General features: G+C 43.1%; 1 protein-coding gene across 10 annotated transcripts in view; it reads right to left on the bottom strand.

Annotated features, from left to right (window-relative positions):
• The window catches only part of TANC2 (tetratricopeptide repeat, ankyrin repeat and coiled-coil containing 2), a 532,732-nt gene that overhangs the window by 12,703 nt on the left and 495,412 nt on the right, over nucleotides 1-24,617 (bottom strand). For 9 of the 10 annotated variants that reach the window (XM_056548533.1, XM_056548535.1, XM_056548531.1 and 6 more), the window contains 11 exons: nucleotides 23,770-23,878; nucleotides 19,603-19,725; nucleotides 14,372-14,608; nucleotides 13,589-13,774; nucleotides 11,284-11,377; nucleotides 10,987-11,120; nucleotides 10,274-10,397; nucleotides 9,223-9,398; nucleotides 5,609-5,741; nucleotides 4,811-4,840; nucleotides 3,348-3,439 (listed from right to left, as the gene is read on the bottom strand). In XM_056548533.1, the coding sequence (XP_056404508.1) occupies nucleotides 3,348-3,439; nucleotides 4,811-4,840; nucleotides 5,609-5,741; nucleotides 9,223-9,398; nucleotides 10,274-10,397; nucleotides 10,987-11,120; nucleotides 11,284-11,377; nucleotides 13,589-13,774; nucleotides 14,372-14,608; nucleotides 19,603-19,725; nucleotides 23,770-23,878 (1,438 nt within the window). The remainder of the gene's footprint in view (nucleotides 1-3,347; nucleotides 3,440-4,810; nucleotides 4,841-5,608; nucleotides 5,742-9,222; nucleotides 9,399-10,273; nucleotides 10,398-10,986; nucleotides 11,121-11,283; nucleotides 11,378-13,588; nucleotides 13,775-14,371; nucleotides 14,609-19,602; nucleotides 19,726-23,769; nucleotides 23,879-24,617) is intronic. The other variant, XM_056548534.1, reaches the window with a different exon arrangement.

A 24,617-nucleotide genomic window follows, 5' to 3' on the forward strand; every position in this document is an offset into this window, starting at 1 on the left:
AAACCCCCTTCCATAGCCACTGGAAAATGTCCATCCACTACTCGCTCTTCAGCCTATCTTTGCATTACTACTAACTTTTCTGCAAATTTCTACATCTGTAAAGAGTCAAAATATCTAGATTTTCTCCCCACCTTATTTTCAATCATTTGTTGGATCTCCTGATCACATCATATTAGAGTTTCTTCCTAGTCATACATCAGAACACCTTTCTGACAGAAGGCTTAGACACATGGCACTGTGTAGGCAGGCATTGGCAAATGTGGCTCACACTGCCTAGTATACTTTTTTTTAACTAGATACATCTGCAGTGTACAGCGTGACTCTATTGGTATCCATCGGGTGGACAAGTCTGCCATATTAGTTGGCAATGTATATATGGCAATGTCTCCTTACTATCGCTCCTCTTCCACCCTTTTTTTTCTTAATTTTGTTGCTGAAGGTGCATTTGGGCTAGGGTTACATGGTGACTTTGGTCACGACACACATCACGCAGCTTGAGATTGCAGTGCAACTAGTCTGAAACAGCTAATGAAATTTGTGAAATGCAAGTTGCCGTGACTGCGACCTGTGAGCAGTAACTTATGTGATGCAATGAAATCCCATTCATCGGAATTAGCTGCAATGCAAGCTGAGCAGCACTGTGATCTAACTGTAATGTGTGTCATCCAAATCACCACAGCCCTGGGCCTTACATGGGACGGTTAGCAGTTTGAGAAGCCATGCAGCGAGGATATGATGGACATTTCCATCAGAATAATTATAGCTGTAGGGTGAGGAGCATATGTGTTACCTAGCAATGGTTGTTGAGAGCTGTGTACTAGACAGAAATGTTTACTGATCATGGAGGTGACAAATGTTATGGTGGTGTGACTGATGATCGAGAATAGTTTTCTTATTTACTGCTGTTTATAGGCTTGAGCTATACACAGACTTTTTGTAGCCAGATTTTTCCACTAATTAAAACGCACCACATTTATTAAGTAGAGCAGATTTTGGAGGCAATGGCCCAGATTTATCAAACTATGTGAGAGAAAAAATGGAGAGATTTTTCCACAGCGACCAATCACAGCTCAGCTAACGAGCTCTAGTAAAGTGAAAGCAGAACTGTGATTGGTTGCTATGGGAAAATCTCTCCAGTTTTTCTCCAATATTTTGCCAACATGTTTTGTCTCCTAGTGATCATAGGCAGGATTATAATAAAAGGTGACACCAGTATATAGATAACACAGGATCCACTATTCACAATAGGTGTCACAGCCAACTTCCTCCTCCGACCTGTGCGATGACCACTTCACAGACCAAGGCAAAAAAAAAAACCTCCCTAAAGAGTCAGTAATCCCTCTTCAGGCAATTGTTATTTATGGTCCATGTGCCTGTCCTAAAGATGATCTTTAACTCTGACTGCTCCAATAATAATGTAAGAAAAAAATAATAAAGTACAAAAAGAAAGAACATGGGGGAGATTTACCCAGACCTGTCTAGAGGAAAAGTTGTTGAGTTGCCCATAGCAACCAAATTGCTAAGAAGCAATCTGATTGGTTGCGAGGGGCAACTGGTCAACTTTACCTCTGGACGGGTTTTCATAAATCTCCCATGTTTTTGTATCTGGCTCTTATCGGTAAACAAATCTAGATGACATTTTCCCTACAAAACAGTATTGATAAATCTCTTGAAATGTCTTCCTTTGAACAGCTGCTGTAAAACCGGAAAATCTTGCTACAAAAGGTTTGTGTGTAACCTCAGGCTATTCTACATTCACATTTATCTAATAATTATTATTAATCCTAATGACTATTGGGCCTTTACAGACTTTAGACACTTGTTTCTTTTCCTCTAACTTAAAATTTTCCACCTACAGACCCATATGAGGGTGCTACCAATTTTAATTTTTTTATTTTTAACTTTTTAATTTTTTCAGTATGCGGGGCTGTAAGAGGGCAAATTTTTTGCACCGAGATTTGAATTTTTTGTCGGTACTACATTTGTTTTTATAGGACTTTTTATACATTTTTCAGGGTATGCAAAGTGACCAAAAATATGCAATTTTGGACTTTTTGGTATTTTTTCCGTAAAAAGGGGGAAAAGGAGGGTGATTTGAAATGTTATTAGGGAAGGGGCTAATTCACATTTATTAACTAAAAAAAAAAAATCATTTTATATATTCCCATAGGGAACTATAACATGCAATCTTCTGATTGCATACACTGTTCAATGCTATGCCATAGCATAGCATTGATCAGTGTTATCGGTGCTCTGCTGCTCCAGTCTGCTGAGGCTGGCTGGAGCTTCAGACCAACGATCAGACACCGTGGAGGCAGGTAAGGGCCATCCTCTAAGTGGAGCTGCTGGGATAGATTTTTTTTCTATTTTAGATGCCATGTTCAACTTTGATCGCGGCATCTAAGGGGTTAATCCTGGGCATCACTGGGATCGGTAATGTCCAGTATTAGCCACAGGTTCCGGCGGCTGATAACCGTCGGGACTACCCCACGTCATAGAAGGGGAGCGGGATGAGGGTGTACAGGTACGCCCTTCAACCTTAAAGGGGTACTCCTCCCTAGACATCTTATCCCCTATGACTTCCAGTGAGGGGGCGTGTTTGTGACATCACGAGCAGGCGTGGTTGTGATGTCACAACCCTCCGTTGCTGCACCTGAGATTCTAAACAAACGCTGGGTGCAGTAGGGAGATCGCGGGGTTCCCCAGCGGCGGGACCCCTGCGATCAGACATCTTATCCCCTATCCTTTGGATAGGGGATAAAATGTCTAGGGGCGGAGTACCCCTTTAAGGTGTTAAGGACCTGAATGTATGAACACACCCTTAAATATACTGTCCACGATTAGAAAAACATAGCTACTTTTTTTTCCCCAGAAACAGTGGCACACCTGTCCATGGGTTGTGTGTGAATTACAGGTCAGTTCTATGGAAGTGAATGGGGATGCACTGAAGTAACACACACAACCTGTGGCGCTCTGTTGAGAAGAAAGCAGACATGTTTTTCTTAAGCTGTAGAATGCATTTAATGCTCCTATTACACTGGTCCATTGCAATTCAATTCCACTTGTTTTGGAACAATGGAGATGCAGATTCTCGGTGATAAAATGTGGCGATAATGATTGATCATGCTACCGTACAATATTATAAATGGTTACAGTAGGCACTGCTGTCTAGCGCATAGCTTTCACATAAACCATTGCTTGGCAATAATGATTCTTCACCTGAAAATTTACATGACTTTCTCAAAATTGATTGTACAGGCCACCAATTATTTGGCATATCTGTAGTGTATAAACCAACCTGTACCTCACACATTTCATCTTCCATAACCCTCCCCCAGTCTTCTCACCTTGTAAAACATGTCTCCCTCTTCCATCAATTTACTCAGCAGAATGACCATGATGTCTGGTTTGGACGTTGCCATGGCCCAGGTGGCTGGACCTGTAGTGTACAGGATGCATGATGGGTAAAAAAACTAATACAATGCAAGGGTAGAACCAAACAGGAGAAGGGAAAATCAAGAGGAAGAAGAAGATACAACATTGGGAGTCATACAAATGGGAGACAGAGAGGACCAGGTGAAACAAGAGAGACCAGGGCTAGATGTAGAATGGTACAGAGATAAAAAAAAAAAAATACTGGGACCTGTAGCATAGCTATAGCTGAAACCTAAGCGGCCCTAATATACTAAGGAGGGGCAAGCAAATATAAAAGAGGTGGTGGACAATGTCCATTACAAGAGGAGAAAAATGCGTTAAAGAGTACCTGCCACCGAACTAAACTCTTAATATATTGTTCCTTAAGTAATTATAAGACACTTTGCTACTTACTTGCTGCTAAAATTCTCAACCTTTATATATATATATATATATATTTTTTTTTATGACCACTAGGTGGCTCTGTTCTGTTCCCTGCTGCAAGTCAAACAGTTAGTTTGGTCTCCTCATGGCCTGGCAGAAGACCAAACTCAGGAAATGGGGGTGGGGCATGGCGAGGCACAGCTCTCGCAGGATTCAGTGACATTGAACCTGCTTGGGAGCAAGGGGGAAGGTATAATACAGGACTTTTTAAAGCTGGGAACTTTTTTTAGGGGCAGGAGGGGTGTTAGAAGTAGATAGGGAATATAATCTGAGTTAGTTTAGAAAATATGGTTTGATGACAGGTACTCTTTAAGGACCTTAGTAGTAAAGACATTTTTATATCCTCCCAAAATAGAGGAACCATTGTACAAAGCCAAGATCACCTCTAGACTGCATAGTAAGTGGCTAAGGGACTGATGTCACCTTTTTATTGTTTAATTTCTTTATGAAAATTCAGTTTTTTAGGATCATGGAATATTAGGTTACAGAACAAGCAGAGCAGAATATATAAAGGCTTGTGCCCTATTTACTAAATCTCTTATCTGCAATACATCTTTGAGTAATGACACAGCTAATCCGTAGCCATAGTGCACTACAAGTATCAGCACCATCAGATTATAATCCATAGCCATAGTGCACTACAAGTATCAGCACCATCAGATTATATACAGTATTCAGCACTTCTGGCAGAAATAGTAATGAACAGAGCAGTAATTTGTCATCTCGTCACAGAGAGACAACACTAAGGCCACTAGAGGGAGCTAAATCAACATGCAAAGTGAATATATGAGGTGTTTGCTTCCTTATCACAATGCATATGCTAGGTGCACTAAATGCTGCTCTCTGTTGGGAGGTTAATGAGTAGCTTCATTAGTCTTTCAGTGGATGGGTGCTTAGTACATTTGCATATCTGGTAAGGCATGCGCAGCAAAGCTATAAGCAAAGTTCTAACCTTTTGGGCGGCTTGGTAAGGTCTGACAGCCTTTAAGCAGCAAATAGGGGCAGAATTAGAAATAAAACAGATGGCGGGGAAAAGTGAGAGAAAAGTGTCATGTGATCAATGAGGGGTGTTAGTCAGGAGGGGCAAATAGCAAGAGCAAGGCAGTAAGACAAGAAGACATGGTAGGAAGGAGTGGGGGGGATATAAGGTGGGGACAGGGAATATTTATAGCACAGAGAGGGTGGTGAATTGAAGAAAACGGACAAAGGAGGTGTAGCATAAAAAAAAGACAAAAATTGGGGAGCGGGGGGAATAAGGTGAAGGAATAGGACGGTGTCAAAAAGCAATTGTGAGAAAGGTAGTGAGTGAGGGAGCGTGGGGAGTAACAGATGGAGTGACGGAGGAGAGAAAACAAACCATGTAGCAGGAGTGAGAAAGCAGCGAGCACAGAAGCTTAATGTCTGAGCAGCAGATAATAAACAAGCAGCAGTGACGGGGGACGCGGCTAACCAGGGACGGACATTACAACACACAGGGACCGAGATTAACAAGGGACCTTATTCTGCTAGGCCAGTCACTGCATTAGTAAACTGAAGAGGGGCTGAGGCCGATGCATTCCGTGCTGTACTTAATAGCCGCTTTTCTGGTCCTTGGACCACATTGAGACATTTCCACAATATGCGGCTGAAGCTGACAAGGACATGCAAGCCTGCGTATAGTGACATTAAACAGAATGGGAAACATCTGCACATCTGTGTTTCCACCAGGGAGAGGGTGGCAGCGGTGGGAGGTCACTACACTTTCTCATACCTATTTTGGCCCCTTTCTTCAGGAGAGCTACCACCACAGAAGTATTCCTGCAGCCCACCGCTCTGTCCAGGGGGCGCATCCCACTATAATCCACATGTTCAATCATCGCACCATGGTCCACCAGGAATTGCACCTGCAGGCAGAGGAAATACTGGCTTTACTAATGCTTTGTGACAAAAATGGCACCCCTTAAACACTCTGTATTCATTAATGGGGAGAGCTCTCAAACTACTTTAAAGTCTACAGTCGTTGCCAAAAGTTTTGAGCTTGACACAAATTTTGGTTTTCATAGTTTGCTGCTTTAGTGATTTTCTATCTTTTAGTCAGACGTTTCTATGGTACCTTAAGTACTGTTATAAGCATTTAAAGGGGTTATCCAGGAAAAATCTTTTTTTTTTTCTTCTTTATATCAACTGGCTCCAGAAAGTTAAACAGATTTATAAATTATGTTAAAAAAAAAGAAAAGAAAATGGCAGCAGCACACATTGGTCAACAAAATGGAGGCTCTTTTTGATCAAAACGTGTCCCCCCATCCACCACGCGGAGGTGGCCTCTTATCGGATGGGTCCCTAAACACTCACCTACCTCAGGCTGGATGACATGTTGGATCCACTAACGATCCCAACCACCTCCTGTGAAAATAGGGGAGGGGAATTATAAATTACTTCTATTAAAAAATCTTAATCCTTTCAATAATTATCAGCTGCTGAATTTGAGTTGTTCTTTTCTGCCTGGCAACAGTGCTCTCTGCTGACATCTCTGTCTCGGGAACTGCACAGAGTAGAAGAGGTTTGCTATGGGGATTTGCTTCTAAACTGGGCGGTTCCCGAGACAGGTGTCATCAGAGAGCACTTAAAAGAACAAGCTTAACTTCATCAGCTCATAAGTACTGAAAGGATTAAGATTTTCTAATAGAAGTAATTTACAAATCTGTTTAACTTTCTGGAGCCAGTTTATATATAAAACATTTTTTTTCCTGCATAACCCCTTTAATATGTTTGTTTTATTGACAAATACATACAAGTTTTTGCAAAGACTTAATATTTACAGTGTTGACCCTTCTTTTTCAAGACTTCTGCAGTTCCCCCTGGCATGATGGGTATCCGCTTCTGGGCCATCATGCCAGGGGGAACATAACAACCCACTCTCGTCTAGTCAATGCTTGGAGTTTAGGAATGGAAGCAGGCAGGTGGCAGTGGATCTGCAGGCACTGTGAGGCTTTTTGAGGCACTTAGTGTCAGGAACGGCAGCAAAGCACCTCTCTCCAAGAAAAACATCACAAGGACAGACTGATATTCTGCAGGAAGTACAGGGATTGGACTGCAAAGGACTGGAGTAAAGTCATTTTCTCTGATGAGGCCCTTCATACTGTTTAGGACATCTGGAAGAATGACTGACTGGAGAAACGGTGAGTGTTACCATGAGACCTGTGTCATGCCAACAATAAGGCATCCTGAGACCAGTCATGTGTGCGGTGACTTTTCATCTCAGGGAGTGGATTGTTGGAACTTGGTGAAATTTGGTGATAAACAATGCTCTTTCCAGCATGATGGCGGACCATGTTACACGTCAAGTAAGTGCCTTGGTGACAAAACATTTCATTATTGGGTCCATGGCCAGGAAACTCCCCAGTTCTCAATCCTGTTGAGTCAGGATTTGGCCTAGAAGCTGATATCCAGAGTTACAGTATTCTTGAAAAAGAAAGGTCAACTCTGTAAATATTATTTGCATAAACTTGATGAATTTGTCAATAAAAGTAAAAAAAAAAGCTTACAAGTGTACTTTTCAGATCTTTTAGTCAGATGTTTCTATGGTTACTGAAGCAGCAAACGTGAAAACTAAAATTGGTGTCAGTCTCAAAACATTTAGCCATGAATGTAGACAGTTTTAAAGGGGTATTCCGGGCAAAAAATGTTTTCCCCTATCCAAAGGATAGGGGATAAGATGTCTGATTGCGGGGGGGTCGCTGCTGAGGCCACGCATGATCTCCCTGCGTGCTGAATCTCCAGTTTTCGGAAAACTCCGGGACTGGGGACGTGACGTCACGCCACGCCCCCTCCATTCATGTCTATGGGAGGGGGCGTGGCGGCCGTCACGCCCCCTCCCATAGACATGAATGGAGGGGGCGTGGCGTGACGTCACGTCCCCAGTCCCGGAAACCCGGAGGTTTCCGAAACTAGAGACGCAGTCCCCGCATAGAATGCGGGTGCTGCAGGGAGATTGCGGGGGGTCTCAGCAGCAGACCCCCCACAATTAGACATCTTATCCCCTATCCTTTGGATAGGGGATAAAATGTTCTTGCCCAGATACCCCTTTAATGATGCACCAGATTTTTTAACAGAGCCTCAGTCTGACTGACAACGTGAGGCATCTTTAAAACAGTTTAGTCTAAATTTTAGACCACTTTTGAATTGGCTTACCTATAACCCACAAATGTGTGCCAAACAATGGTGTATTTTTTAGGCACATGTAAACCACACCCCTTTAAAAAAAAAACACACCCACTTCCTGTTAAAGGAAAACGTATCCCCTATCCTGTGGATAGGTGATAAGTGGCTGATCTCCTGTTCAGGGTTCAGTCACTTACCCCTCTGGTCCCATGTGATGGCCTGCTCAGACAATCACCAGGCTCATACCCTTGTCAAGCATGGCACAACTCTCTATGCCTATGTAAGAACATGTACACCAAGTTTTTGACTCAAACTGTGCCAAAATATTGGCACACACACTCTTTTATTTATCTTCTCCCATAATTTATCCATTTTAGAGCTCGTTCACATCTATATTACAGTATGTCTGGAGTATTTCACTTTTGGCTTTGTTTTGTCCCCTGGCTACAATTTTTTTTGTGGTATACAAAAGTTCTGCATACTAGCTTTTCTGTACCACAAAAAACATTTTATGTAATTTTTCCCATAGAAGTGAATTAGTGATGTGTGGTTTGGTATAGGTCTGTGTGTATAAATTTCAAATGTATACATCTGGATTTTTTTTAATAGTTTTACATAGTTGCTAAAAAAATAAACTGTATACATTATATATTTACGATCATACCCTAATGTATACGATAAACACTTATGCAACACTGAGCCAAATTGGTCTTGTTTGGTACATATGGTTGTGGTATATCAGACATATATGGTATAGTACAGATGTGAACTTACCCTTAAAGAGGTACTCCCGTGGTAAACCGATTTTTTTTAAATCAACTGGCTCCAGAAAATAACACATATTTTTAAATTACTTCTATTTAATAATCATAATCCTTCCAGTACTTATCAGCTGCTGTATGCTCCAGAGGAAGTTGTGTAGTTCTTTCCAGTCTGACCACAGTGCTCTATGCTGACACCTCTGTCCTGTGTCAGGAACTGTCCGGAGTAGGAGAAAATCCCCATTGCAAACACCTCCTGCCCTGGACAGTTCCTGACAGGGACAGAGGTGGCAGCACTGTGGTCAGACTGGAAAGAATTACACAACTTCCTCTTGAGCATACAGCAGCTGATAAGTACTGGAAGGGATAAGATTTTTTTTTAAATAGAAGTAAATGACAAATCTGTATAACCTTCTGGCGCCAGTTGATTTGAAAAAAATATTTTTCACCAGAATTTACTTACCACATCAGCATCTCCATAAAAAGCTGCAAGATCCAGCGGTGTGCGTCCATTTTTGTCGGCATGGTCAGTGGCAGCTCCATTTTCTACTAATAACCTCACCACAGCTAGATGCCCTTTGAGGCAGGCCCAGCTGAGAGCGGTCAGTCCCTCCTTGTCCATGAGCCCAATGGAAGCTCCTTTAACATAGAAAAACAGATCAGTAAGTGGATAAATCTTACATAACCAACTCTTTGGCTAAATCTGTTCAAATATTGGAGACAGCAATATTTTGTCGCATCTTTGTCTGCGACATGTCGCAGACATCGTGCGCCATTCTGCAACATGATGCGACATTTTTTCCCGACGGACCCGATGTGGATTCTCCCAAACCTAAAAAAGGGGCGTACATTTCTGAGCTTTCCCACGTATTTATAAAGGTTTCCAACCCGAATTTGTTGAATTGTTGTGGATTTTTTTCCGACAACTCAGAGGAGTTGGTAACCAAAACCAACAAAACCCACGTGCGACAAACAGGATGCGACATAATAATAATAAATACCAGGAGAAAAAAGCAGTCGGGTAAGAAAGCAACATAGACTTACAACCCGATTTTCTAAGTAAATGAGGGCCAATGTCACTGAGACCTGATAATTAGAGATGAGCGAACTTACAGTAAATTCGATTCGTCACAAACTTCTCAGCTCGGCAGTTGATGACTTATCCTGCGTAAATTAGTTCAGCCTTCAGGTGCTCTGATGGGCTGGAAAAGGTGGATACAGTCCTAGGAGACTCTTTCCTAGGAATGTATCCACCTTTTCCAGCTCACCAGAGCACCTGAAGGCTGAACTAATTTACGCAGGATAAGTCATCAACTGCCGAGCCGAGAAGTTCGTGACGAATCGAATTTACTGTAAGTTCGCTCATCTCTACTGATAATCACACATCATAAAAGAAGAGCAGTGGCAGGGGTTTTGAAAGTGCTCTTTCTACTGATCTTTTGTTGATCCTAGAAAAACCCTTTACAGCCAGGTGCTGCAATTCCTGTATATTATAATCCTATGTGAACACCAACCTTGTGCAAGCAGAAACTCCACAGTGGCTACATGCCCCTCTGATGCTGCAGTCATTAATGGAGTACGGCCCTGCTTGTCTGCCATGTTCACATCAGCACCGTGTGTAAGAAGCAAGTCCACAATCTGTAAAAGAGAAAATAATGTCCTCTTTCTCTCTCTACACTGGTATCGGTTGGCACAATAGTGGAGGCCTATGATTAGGATGGGACTGGCTTTTGGGCACTGGGGGCGGGGGGTGGTGTGGGGGGTGGGGGCAAAAAGGTCTGGGGAGGAGGAAAAAGGGGTCTGAGGGGACTTAGGGGTCTGGAGAAGAAGGAGCAGAGAAATATAGACAAGGAGGACAGAGGAACTTAGGGGTATGGAGAAGAAATGTCTAGTGGGGGACAAAGGGGTCTGGAGGAGGAGAACAGGGGAGCTGGGGGGGTGACTTAGGGGTCTGGAGGCGAAGGGGACAGAGAAGTTTGGTGTTGGGGGGAGGGACTGGAGGAGAAGAGGACTGAGGGGTCTGGGAGGAGGACAGAGGGAGGATGCAGTGATGATGGGTGAAACTGTACCCCAATCTGTGGCTTCCAGCTGTTACAAAACTACAGCTCCCACAATGCTTGAGGCTCTCTAGGCATGATGGGAGTAGTAGCTTTGCAACAGCTGGAAGCCACTTGAACTGAGGAAATTGGTCTATTTTTGGTCCCAGTCCAGCCCTGCCTGTGATCACCTGCCAGTGTCCTTGTCGTACAGCGCTGAATATTGGAACAACACCTCTCCGGTTGGGTTGTGATACAGCTGCTCCTTGTTCAAGAAGTAGGCGGCAAACATCAAGCTTTCCACGACCTGCAGCTGCTGTTAAAGCTGAAATGGGAGGATGTCAGGTCAGAAGAGATTGAGATAAATGTACATAGAAAACAACTGTGGTTAGAGACACGAGAGGTGGCACTGCATGTAAACATGAACTATTGCAGCCTACTTGTCTCTTTCCATTTCGGGTAACTCATTCTATTTTCACCTCACTTACCTGTCTCTCCCCACAGCCCATCAAAGCTATTAATCTGTGCCCTCTGTTCCTCCTCCTCATCTTTTTCTGGTAGATCCAGAAGATAGGAGACAATCTGGAAAATAAAGCACCATGTGTGATTTACTGGACATTTCATTACCTCGTGAAGTAAAAGAGGATCTGTTCACAAGAACAACGTTCCTTATTATAATTTAGCAGGAGATGTCACCATAGATTTGTGGAGACAGAGGGGGAGATTCTCAAAGAATTTTGCGCCCCAAAAAAATCGATTTGATGCCAACATTTTCAACTGTTCATGTCAGTTTTGTAAAAATGGGCGTGTCCACGTATATCGTCTGCTTTACATGATATTTTTAAAGGGGTGAGAGTCCAGATTACATCGAAAATTTCACACCAGCTTTTTGAAGAAATCACAGAAATGGTTGTAGTTGTATTGTGTTTGGTTTTTTATTCTTAGTTTTTTCAGGAAAAGGTGTTATTTAAGCAATTATTAATGTATATATGTATGTAATAAAAAAAATATATACAGTGACCCCCGACCTACGATGGCCCCGACATACGATAATTTCAACATGCGATGGCCTCTCAGAGGACATCGCATGTTGAAGGCAGCATCAATATACGATGCTTTTGTATGTCGGGGCCATCGCATAAACGGCTATCCAGCAGCGCAGATTGCTTCAGCTGCCGCTGGATAGCTGTTTACGGTGCCCCGTGTGGTCCACTGACGATCACTTACCTGTCCTCGGGGCTCCGGAGCGTCCTCTTCGGGATCCCCTGCATCGTCAGCGCTCTCCATCGTCGTCATCACGTCGCTGCGCACGCCGTCCTGTCATCCAATAGGAGCGGCGTGCGTAGCGACGTGATGGCGGCGTCAGGGAGCGAGGATGTCGGGGAAGCAGAGGCCTTGCCGGAGCGTCGGGGACGCGGTGACAGCAATGGAAGGCGACATCCAGGGCAGCGGTGAAGGTCCAGAGCGGCGGGGACAGGTGAGTACAACTTCCTCTAACAGTGGTCTACAACCTGCAGACCTCCAGACAGCCATTGGCTGTCCGGGCATGCTGGGTGTTGTAGTTTTGCAACATCTGGAGGTCCGCAGGTTGTAGACCACTTTCTATACATTACATTGCACGGATCCCTCAACATACGATGGTTTCAACAAACGATGGTCCGTTTGGAACGGATTACCATCGTATGTTGTGGGACCAATGTATTTTTATTTTTTTCTTGGTCACTGCACCTGCACTCACATTTAAAGGACATCTGCAGCGTGATTAACACTTATCCCCTATCCACAGGATAGGGGATAAGTGTTTGATCACGGGGGGTCCGACCGCTGGGACCCCCTGTGATCTCCTGTATGGGGCCGCGGCTGTCCCGTGCAGGGGGCATGCCAGCCGCAGCATGAAGTTGCGGCCGGCATGCCTCCTCCATACATCTCTATGGGAGAGGCGGGGAGGCAGCGTTCGTGCCTCCCCCAATAGAACTGTATTGGGACGGGGAGGAGACGGGGCGTCACCATCGACCTCTAGGTCGACGCTACGCGCCTTAGCGCTCACTATGAGCGCTAATGGCGGCGCCCCGTTAGGGAGATCGAGGGGGGTCCCAGCGGTCGGACCCCCCCGCAATCAAACACTTATCCCCCATCTTGTAGATAGGGGATAAGTGTATATTGCGCTGCAGTTGTCCTTTAAGCTCAGAAAGGTTTTATTTATACAGCTATCGCTTATCTGGGTACTAGTAACCATGGAATATTTCGTGAGATGTTTCCGCCAGAATCTTCTGTAATATTTGGTGCAAAAAATCAGCAATTTTAGCGCACAAATTGCAGATTTTGGTGCCAAAAATCCAATACAGCTGCAACAAAAAAACATTTTTGGCATGAAAAAAAAATTAAAAGTGGCGCGAAAATGAATTTTCACGTATTTTCATATTTTCAAAGCAGCACAAAAGACCTTTGAAAATGTGAGGAGAAAATAAAAAGGTGTGAATAATATCGCTGGAACAGAAATTACAGTAGTTTTTGAGAATCTCCCCCAGAGTGTACAGAAATGTTCTGTCTTGTTTTCAATTGTTCAGCTATTAGGATCTCAGGAGGTGGAAATAAGTCTGGTGTGTGTACTTCTGTTACTGAATGCACGGGTACATCTCCCGCCATGAGCAAGCAGCGGGATGGGTCTTGTTCAGACCTGATTATTATTTCAGTCTTTGCTTGTTCTGCACACCCTGGGTTGATATACCAGACAATAGACATGCAATGTAAACCCTTCTAGCATGGTAATAACCAATGTTTTGTCCCGCTCACCTCTGAGTATCCCATGCTGGCAGCGGCAATCAGCGCTTGCTGTATGGCTTGACTTTTCTTCAGGACTCCAGGTTGTTGTCCAGCCATTGTCCAGTCACACTGGATCAGATATTTAACCACCTCCAGGTGGCCCCGCAGAGCAGCATGGACTAGCGCACATTGTCCGTTTTTATCCAGCAGATCCACCTATAGATCCAGCAGAATAATGTAGAATTAGGTAACAACACAGAGAATATGATGAAGTGATCTAATGCCATTGTGTTCCCTGCTCTCTCCCCTGTCGTCACCTTGTATGGCAGCCAACAATCTGTCAGTGACTAACCTGCAGGTTTGGGCAGGTTCCCAGGCACTGGGATATGCGGGGGAGAGGACAGGACGTCTGTGCAGTATACAACCCCTCCAACTCCCACCAAGGCCTTACCAGCAGTAGAAGATTATGTGGGGGGCTCATATAATGAAACGGAACTGAAATAAACCCAACCATCTGATTAACTCTTGGCAGCAGTAATCACCGCTTCTATATCATTACAGGTATTGAGCGCAGTGTTATATGAGGAGGGGAATTTAGGAGCCCATATACAAAACAATATCTAAAGTGGCCTATCAGTATTGTGTACCTGCTGTGAACTTCTCCCTGCTCTGTATGGCTGAATAAAGAAGCTGTTTATTAGGATACCATGATGAGTGCCATTATTATCTCCTATTACTTTTTGAGATTTAAAATGGACTGTCACCAATTAATTTGAAATAATTGGTCTGATTATAAAAGACTCACAAACTCACCTTAGCCCTCCTCTTACACAGTAACATGACAATTGTCAGATGACCTGAGGCTGCAGCATAGGCTAGAGGGGTCATGCCACTCTCTGAACTGGCATCCACATTGACTGAGAACTCTAGCAGCAGTGCCACCATCTCCGTGTATCCCAGGTGGGCCTGTACACACAAGATGGGGGCGTTGTTTAGCACTTCAGTGCGATAGTTGACATTGGCTCCCCCCATGATCAGAAGGCGGCTCACCTGCAGGAAAGTAAATATGCGGATGTGAAGGCACAAAACCAACTACAGAAAGCTTATCCAACTTCAAATAAAGCATGTTTTGCAATAATACAAACATCAGGTCCCCTCAAGTCTTTTTGAGTTCTCCCTCTGTGTGTGCGTGTGTATATAATTATTATTTTTTTCTCATGATATTTCTGTATCCTTTATTGCGCACTAGTTTATTGAGGTAATCCTACTGTACTGATCTCAGCTGATACCTAGATTTCCTAAGATTTTTCATTTCCTTTGAAATTCCACCTTCCTTGTATTCACTTCCCCTATGATGTTATTTTCATGGGGAATTGATTTCAACATATACATCACACAGCATGAAATTGTGCCTCTTCAATTGGTCATTCAATGAATGAAATATACTTTTCATAAACACGACAACCCTTTGAGGACACAACCCATTTGAACCTTGAGGACACAGCAAAATAAATGTTTTGCATTTTCGTTTTTTTTCTCCTCGCCTTTTAAGTGTCATAATTTTTTAATCATTCCTCCATTCACAGACCCATATGAGGGCTTGTTTTATGTGCAACTAATTGTACTTCGTAACTGCTACTTTCACTACTAGCATTTTACATAAAATATAAAGCACAACCCCCCAAAAAAAAAAATTTTTTTTTTTTTTTTTGGGGGGGCGTATGCAGTGCACTTTACCCTTAAACTAGCAGATTCTCTCTATTCTGTGGCTCAATACAATTAAAATAATACCTATATTTACACGCTTGTCTTTTACTATGCTACTTTTTTTTTTTTATTATACAGGGCTTATTTTTGCATTGTGATCTTTAGTTGGGATTTGACCAAAAATGAGCAATATTTCTTTTATGTTTACACCTTTCACCGTACAGACAGATTCATTAACATTATATTTTAATAGTTCGGACATTTCCGCACGTGGTGATAGCAAATATGTTTATTTTATTTTTGTAAAATGGGAAAAGAGGGTGATAAAACATTTTTTTTTAATATGACTGTTTATAGGTGATTTTAATTTTTATTGGGGGAAGGGCTTTTTTATATTTAAAAAAACTTGTTTTACTATTTGTTTTACATTTTTTAAGTCCTCACAGGAGGCCTATTTATTGCAATCTAATTAGCCATTACTGTTCAGTGCTATGGCATAGCACTGACCAGTACAATCGGCGATCTGCTTGTAATGCCTGCCTGCTGGAAGACTATACAAGAAGATCGCCTGAGAGCAGCGTGGAGCAGGTGAGGAGACCACTAGGCACCATCTTCACTCATCAGATGTCCACGATTGCGATGACTGGGGGAAAGAGATGGGGGAAAATGTTCTCTTGAGATTTTTTAAGCACAAATAAAACATAGAAAACTAAAAAAATTTTAAACAAATTATATTAGAAATATTTTTTATTTACCATAAAGGAGTGCAATAGCAAAAATTAGTTTTAATGAGAGTTACCCTTTAATGAGGGTCAGAATAGGGAAATTTTAAGCATTCCAATTTTCTTTGAAAAAGTAAAAAATGTTATATAGTTGCAAAATAAACCAATAGTATATGAACTGGGTATCATTGCAATCATATTGACCTACAGAATAAAGTAAACATTTTACTGTAATGTGCACTGTGTAAAAAAACAAAGCACCCAAAAGATCGGCAAAATTGTGTTTTGTTTTCAATTTCACCCCCCAAAGTTAGTTTTAAATTTTTTTGTTTTGCTGAACATTTTGTGGTAAAGTAAGTGATGTTATGGCTCTAAGAAGGTAAGGGGAAAAAAAGTTAAAGCACAAAAATGAAAATTTGCTGCGTTTTTAAGGGGCTGTTTAGATAGCTGGCTATTAAATAAATATTTAGTAAAAAAAAATGCCTGATAATCCCAATTTAGCAGATCGTGAAGACTCAGCAGAACAGATATAACTAGACAATAGGACGACTCCACTGACTAGGCCCAAAAAATTATCCTGTATTGATTTACTTATGGGGATGCTCACTAGTTTTCCCCATGGTAGTCTTCCTGGCATATCCCTTGAGTTAAAAGTAAATTAATCTTAAAGGGAACCAATCATCAGATTTTACCCTATATAATGCTTGGCAAAGCGTTATGTAGGGTAAAATTGTTGTCCTCACCATCCCCGGGGGACGCTCCTGCCCCCAGGGATGGTGAAGATATGAAGTTATAAACTAGTCACCGCCGCCGCCGTAAGTAGTCACCTGGGCGGGGAGCTCCTCTCATCTACTCCCGTTCTTCAGCCGGGAGGGACGCCCCCTCCGCTTGATTGATGGGCCGCGTCATTGTTCCGCTCACTGAACAGACGGAGCAGAGCGATGACGCGGCCCATCAATTAAGCGGAGGGGGCGTCGCTGCCTGCAGAAGAACGGGAGTAGGTGAGAAGAGCTCCCCGCCCAGGTGACTACTTACGGCGGCGGCAGTGACTAGTTTATAACTTCATATCTTCATCATCCCTGGGGGCAGGAGCGTCCCCCGGGAATGGTGAAAATAAAGATTTTACCCTATATAACGCTTTGCCAAGCGTTATATAGGGTAAAATCTGATGATTGGTTCCCTTTAAGTAACCCAGAAAGTGCTGAATCGTGTGTTACTGTGTATTGTCACATGCATATACTGTATACAGCAACCAACAAATTAAATAAATGTGAATATTAATAAAGGCTTGTAAACTGCACATACTCTGGGGACTCGGAGGGCACAGGACACGCTCGCTCTAGGGGTCACATTTCCACCTAAATTCCCTTTCATAAACAAAAGGGTCTTGGAGGATCCATCAGAAATGGTCCACAAAGAATTGTAGTAAGTGCTAGGAATAAGGCTGCTTTCACACTATAAAATGTATCCGTTTTAAAGATCCGTTCAATGTTCCGTTATAAAAAACTTGAAAATCGGCTGTTAAACGGCCGTTTCAAAATCCCATACGGCCATTATAGTCTATGGAATTTTTACATTATCCGTTTTAACCCGTAATAACTGACGTTATTTTGTGACAGGTGAATGAACGGAAGAAATATCGCATGCACTATTTCTCCCGTTACTATCGCCCATCATAAAATAACGTCCGTTACTCGTAACGGGCTATAACGGGTTAAAACGGATAATGTAAAAATCCCATAGACTATTCAGTGACCCTCCGACCTACGAAGGCCCCGACATACCATCATTTCAACATACGATGGCCTCTCAGAGGTCATCGCATGTTGAAGGCAGCATCAACATACGATGCTTTTGTATGTCGGGGCCATCGCATAAACGGCTATCCGGCAGCGCAGACTGTTTCAGCTGCCGTCGGATAGCCGTTTACGGTGGCCCATGAGGTCCGCTGACAATCACTTACCTGTCCTCGGGGCTCCGGCGCGTCCTCCTCAGGATCCCCTGCATCGTCAGCGGTCTCCATCGTCGTCATCACGTCGCTGCGCAGGTCCCGTCATCCAATAGGAGCGTCGTGCGTAGCGACGTGATGGCGGCGACGGAGAGCGCGGATGTCGGGGAAGCAGAGGCCTTGCTGGAGCGTCGGGGACGCCCCGGGGACGCGGCGACAGCGAGGGAAGGCGACATCCAGGGCAGCAGTGATAAGCGGTGACGGTCCGGAGCGGCGGGGACACATGAGTATAACCTCCAATACCAGAGGTCTTCAACTTGCGGACTTCCAGATGTTGCAAAGCTACAACACCCAGCATGCCCGGACAGCCAACGGCTGGGTGTTGTAGTTTTGCAAGGTCCGCAGGTTGTAGACCACTGTCCTATACTTTACATTGCACGGATCCCTCAACATACGATGGTTTCAACAAACAATGGTCCGTTTGGAACAGATTACCATCGTATGTTGAGGGATCACTGTAATGGGATTTTCTAACGACCATATGGGATTTTGTAAAGGCCGTTTAACGGCTGATTTTCAGTTTTTTTTTTTTATAACAGAACATTGGATGGATCTTTAAAACGGATACATTTTATAGTGTGAAAGCAGCCTAACACTGCAGACAGTCATTCGTCATCGAGAATTAGGCAAAAGAATTATGCACATGGCAGGGCTGTTTGCACAAAGTTACTATATTCCAGCAGTACTTCTGGTGAAGAATACATTGGTAATATGGCATCTGATGGAACGTGCCATTGTTTTTTGTGTCAATTTGTGCCACTAAAGATACATTGGGAAACTGGTAAAATAACATGGCCAGGCTACATATGGGTCATTTTCTAAGCAAATCTGAACTTTGGTTCTGACTGAGAAGCATGGTTTACAGTACTTTTCAGTCTGAGACAAAACTCGGATCTGTTTAAAAAATTACCTGACTATTCTTGGGGCATTAAAATGAATGGGAAATGGATACGTCAGCATGTGACTTTAAAAAGTTTCCTGGCGTACCTTTGCCTCGGTCATGGTGTGAACCCTGCCTAACATGGACTTAAACATCTCCATGTTCCTTCATATAAAACATATGGAGAAACAATAGGGTCCTGCTATTTAGTATGGTTGCTGCATTATGGTTCCACACAACCCAGATGTTCCATAGAGTTTGTAAAACAGCTGTCTGTGTGAGGCCTAGAAGTGGTCAAACACTTTAGACAAGAGTCAGCCGATCCCACTGATTGAAGCTTACCATGTAATGTCTACTGGGTTGTCCAGACCACAACGGTCTCATGTAAAATAACTGGCTAATGTTACTCTTCCCCTTAAAGAGGACTCTCTTGAAAAATTATTAAAGGAGACCTCCAGGATGCAAAACATCCCCTCTCCTGAGGATAAGTGTCAGATCGCAGGGGGTCCGACCACTGGGACCCTCCACGGACCACCACACGAAGTGACGGCTTGACACGCCCCCTCAATGTGGCTCTATAGGATAGCCTGAGGTTGCGGAGTGCAGCGCTCCAGCTCTCCCATAGAGCTGCATTGAGGGGGCGTGTCCCAGCGGTCGGACCCCCCGTGACCTGACACTAGTAGTTCCTAGTTCCCTATGACTGTCACTGTTGGCTGGATGAGCTTACTTTTATATTAGGAGTGTAGAGGTTTCTTAGAGATGCTAGTGCCATGGAAAGGCCGTCTGTGCTGTACGATATCCACAGTGCTTGCAAAATAGACGAGGACACACCAACCTTTTTACTAAGGCCCTATGTAAAGAGAATAAGATTTATCAGAATAAAAAAGGCTACGTAATTTGCTTTGGAAATATAAAACAACATAAATAAGGCATTATAATCTTACAAATATCCAACATATTGTTCTACGGCAACATAACATTTGACATAATACTTTGGATTCAACTATATTTCTATATTATTCTGATTTATGTAAATTAGGAAAGTGAACAGGCAGTGGTGTATCCAAGTCAACCATAGCAGCTTGGGCAGGGCCCATTCACATTTCAGAATTTCCAATCAAAATCCAGCAGAAAAATTCCACAGCAGCCTCCAATTGTTTTCAATGGGATTCTGCTGCACTGTGCAGACAGCCAAATTTTCTGCCACGGAAATTCAAATTCCAGACTCCGCTAATAGAATCAACATGTTCATTCTTTCAGCAGAATCGGCTTGGACATGAATTGCCATCAATGGAAGCGACACATGTCCAAGCGGTTCTATTGCCAACCGATCGAGTCAGCACCTGCTGCAGAACAAAGTGTCCGCCTCCAACTTTTCTTCCGCATGAATGGGCCCTTAGGGTATGACACACATGGTAAAAAGGCCACTAACTTTCCACATGGAATTTCTGTGTAAAAAAAATCCACAGTGTTCGTTCGGATCCACTGCAGATGATGGTTATGTTCACACATCTTTCTTTCCTGTCTTTTGTTATTTGGGTGTTTTAAGGTACAAAAGATGATCAAAATAACTACATACATTTTTCAATTATCGAGTTCAATAAAATAATAGAAAAATCCCAGCTAATCCACACATTGGCCCTCATTTACTTAGAAAATCGGGTTGTAAGTCTATCTTGCTTTCTTACCCGACTGCTTTTTTCCCCTGGTATTTATTATTATGTCGCATCCTGTTTGTCGCACTGGGTTTTGGTTTCCAACTCCTCTGAGTTGTCTGGAAAAAATCCACAACAATTCAACAAATTTGGGTTGGAAACCTTTATAAATACGTGGGAAAGCTCAGAAATGTCGGGTTACGCCCCTTTTTCGGGTTTGGGAGAATCCACATCGGGTCCGTCGGGAAAAAATGTCGCATCGTGTCGCAGACTGGCGCACGATGTCTGCGACATGTCGCAGACAAAGAGGCAACAAAAAAAACCAGACAAAACAAGCCGGGTTTAGAATAGTAAATGAGGGCCATTATATTATTTAACGGCTGTTATTTGAGAAAAAGATTTGTCTGTTTTTATGCAAAAGGCTGTTTGTTGTTTTGTTGTGAATAAAAAGACAAGGCTTAAAACTGTGTGTAGATACACCCTTAGGATAGGGTCACACGTACTGTATTTTGATGCATGTTTTTTGCGGCTGATTTTGCTATCCATTGACTTCAATGGGTAGGAAAATACGCAACAGCAAAATGCAGTACGTGTGACCCTATCCTTATGGTGGATTTTTCCCAGTGACATCAATGGGGGAGTCAAAATCTCCAGGGGTTGCAGATCATGCTGCTGAAATGGCATGGATCTGCAAAAAAATATACAACTGTGGGTTCTTAAACACATACTTTTTTATTTGTGTATCTGCAGTAGCAAATTCTCTCAGGATTTTGCTGAAGATTTCCCACTACAGGAGATCTGCAGCATGTGGCCATGCCTTTATAGTGGGAGACCTCTAGCTTGGTACCATTGCCTTGGATACAGTACACACTGCTCTTACTGCTCCACCCCGGATTTTCCTGCGGATCTGCAGCATACATGGAGCTAAATCAGCAACACCAAATTTTGTTTTTCTCATTGACGTCAGTAGGAAAAATCTTCAATAAATCCACAGTGGATCAGACACAACTGATTTGCTGCAAATTTAAAATCCACACAAAATTTCTGCTGCAGATTAAATATGATGATATGCTGCAGAATTATTTTTGGCAGTGTGAATGTCATCCACCCTGGTGCTGCAGTAAACAAAGCAATAGTAAAAAAAAAAAAAAAAAACACAGAAAACCAGCCAAGTGTGGGCGTGCCCTTACATTTTTTTTTGAACTGCCCTGATACCTACAATATTTAGGAGCACAATTTAACGTAAGGCCTTTGGAGTCTTTTCTATACTCCATGGGGGGAGATTTATCAAAATCTGTCCAGAGGAAAAGTTGCTGTGTTGCCCACAGCAACCAATTAGATTGCTTCTTTCAGTTTGCAGAGGCCTTGTTAAAAATGAAAGAACCAATCTCATTGGTTGCTATAGGCAACTATTCCTCTGGACAGGTTTTGATAAATCTCCCCCCCCCCCCCCACTTGTGTACAAGGGGGGTTCAGACTTTATTTTGTGACTTCACTGTAAAATTTATAGGGTCTACAACATGATCTGCAAATGTGAGCAAGTACTATTTTTAAATAGACAGGTCTCTCTAGTCTAAAGGAGTAATTTAAAGGAGTACTCCGCCCCTAAATATCTTATCCCCTATTCAAATGAGAAGGGACAACATGTCTGATTGCAGGGGGTCGCCACTGGGACCCCCCGTGATCTCCGGTGCAGCACACCGGTCATCCGGTGCAATGGAGCGAACTCCGCTATGTGCCGGATGACGGGCGACCACATCTGCCACGCCCCCTTCCATTCATGTCTATGGGAGGAGGCATGACGGCTATGTACTAGTCGTCACGCCCCCTCCTACAGAAATTAATGAAGGGGGCGTGACGTGACATCACGAACACAGAAGCTCCAAGCTTGTCACTTGGGTAGGTATGTACAGTAATTACCGTAAGTAGAAGCCTGAAGGGTGCCTGGCCCTGCCAGGAATAAGTCTGTTTTCATTAGGTACCCTGTCCCCACCTACCCCCAATGATTAACAGGTTTCTCCCTGTTACTGTGCATATGGAGAAGCCTGTCAATTAGCTGTGGGTGGGCGTGCGGAGGTGCCTAATAAATATGTTGGACTCATCTTTGACAGCCCGGGTGTACACTATGGGTTTTAAAATGTAAATTCTCCAAAATCATTGTACAAATCTGCACAAGCGGCAGACCGCTGGAAACAATTTGTGTGTCGCTATATCGTGCTGCCGCATAATTGGGGTGAAAAGTTCCCTTTATGATTGTGTAAACAGATGACATTTAATGTAATTCATAAAGAAATCTAAATAATTCCAAAGCAGACACAAACATTTTCTTAGTCCTGCGAACAGAAAATAAACTAAACAACCAAATCCCTGTAATAAATGGTAATGAGGATCTGTCAGCATTTTCCATAATGTCCATTGATGTGTCAGATTGGGTGGTAACATCTCCTCCATCACTGGTAACACCCAGTTGTCAATTTATTCATAAAGTTCAAGAAGGAATAACAGAGGAATAGCACAACATAAGACTTCTGAGACAACATGTTCCAGAACTGTCATTTTATGTAATAATACAGTTATGTCTAGAGAGAGGACAGGTCCTCTTGGAAGTTACTCTTAAAGGGGTATTCCCATCTCATAACATGGCAATTTGACCGTATGGTAGGAGATGTCGGCGCTGGATGAAGGAACCAGGAGGAGTGCAGCATAAAATCAAGCTGGGTTTATTAGATGCAACGCGTTTCGCTGCGCATGCGCAGCGAAACGCGTTGCATCTAATAAACCCAGCTTGATTTTATGCTGCACTCCTCCTGGTTCCTTCATCCAGCGCCGACATCTCCTACCATATGGTCAAATTGCCTGTCTATTGCGTCCGAAGAGGGCTGCGGATGAGGACACAAGTACTTACAGGCGCTTCCGATTGTTGTGTGTGTGCACACAACCAACTCGGGTAAGCGGCGTGGGATAGATCTATTCCCTTTCCCTATGGGCCTGACCTGCTGATCCCGCACATGGAGCGCCTTCTGCTTTCCTTTTAGATCATCTCATAACATGACTTTTCTGGGATGGTCCCGCACAGCTCTACTCATTCTCATTTTGTTTGTAGGTGATGACCATTTTAGGTTTTTTTGCATTATATTACTGTATATCCTTGTGATGTGCCATTAATAGTTTAATGCTATACAAAGGCATTACCAATTAGCAAGCTGGTGCTTCCCACCACAACCCCCTGTGCTCCGTACCTTGAAGATATGTGCTTTCAGAATGTGATGGCCGAGCTCTATGGTCTGTTGCCTGTTCAGCTTCCCCTCCTGACGAGAGAACCAGAAGGCCAGCAGGATATGTCCGCTCCTAAGGACAACACATAGGGTTATCACTTGCATCCATCAGCGTCTCAGCATGGCGGCACATAGGATCCAGCAGCAAACTGATGGAGTGACCATTAACACAACAGGGAGTTCCATTAAAACGGCGAACCCTAGACTTGTATGCCGGGCTAGTATCCTACTGGATGACTCAGGTAGAACATATAAAAGAGGGATTTATAACGGAAGGAAATGTCTCAGCTTTTTACCTAAATTACAGCATTATTTATTTTTAGTCTTTAATATGTGACCTGCTGGGTTTATGCCATATATAGGTGCTGCTGTGTATGCGTGTCTATATACACAGTGAGAAGGTAGTTTAGCATTGGTATAGTTACAGCACATCATCAATGCATCTACATGTAATGTACTGGAAGCTCCGGGTATTATACAAAGCGGATGAACTCATCTGATTGCTGCTTGTGCACTTTGTTTTTTACATTGAATATTAATAAAACAGTCCTGATTATTTGGCCTCAACACAAATGGAACCAAAGGCACTTTTGTTGAGGGTTGTCAACATGGCCAGGGTAACAGGAACTAGTAAATCAGGCACAGGGATATAGCCCCAGATTTATCGAACTGTGTGAGAGAAAAACTGGAGAGATTTTACCACAGCGACCAATCACAGCTCTGCTTTCACTTTACCAGAGCTCGTTAGCTGAGCTGTGATTGGTCGCTGTGGTAACATCTCTCCAGTTTTTCTCTCACAGTTTGATAAATCT

The sequence above is a fragment of the Hyla sarda genome, chromosome 12 (assembly GCF_029499605.1).
Source record: "Hyla sarda isolate aHylSar1 chromosome 12, aHylSar1.hap1, whole genome shotgun sequence".
In the NCBI taxonomy this organism is placed as follows: domain Eukaryota; kingdom Metazoa; phylum Chordata; class Amphibia; order Anura; family Hylidae; genus Hyla; species Hyla sarda.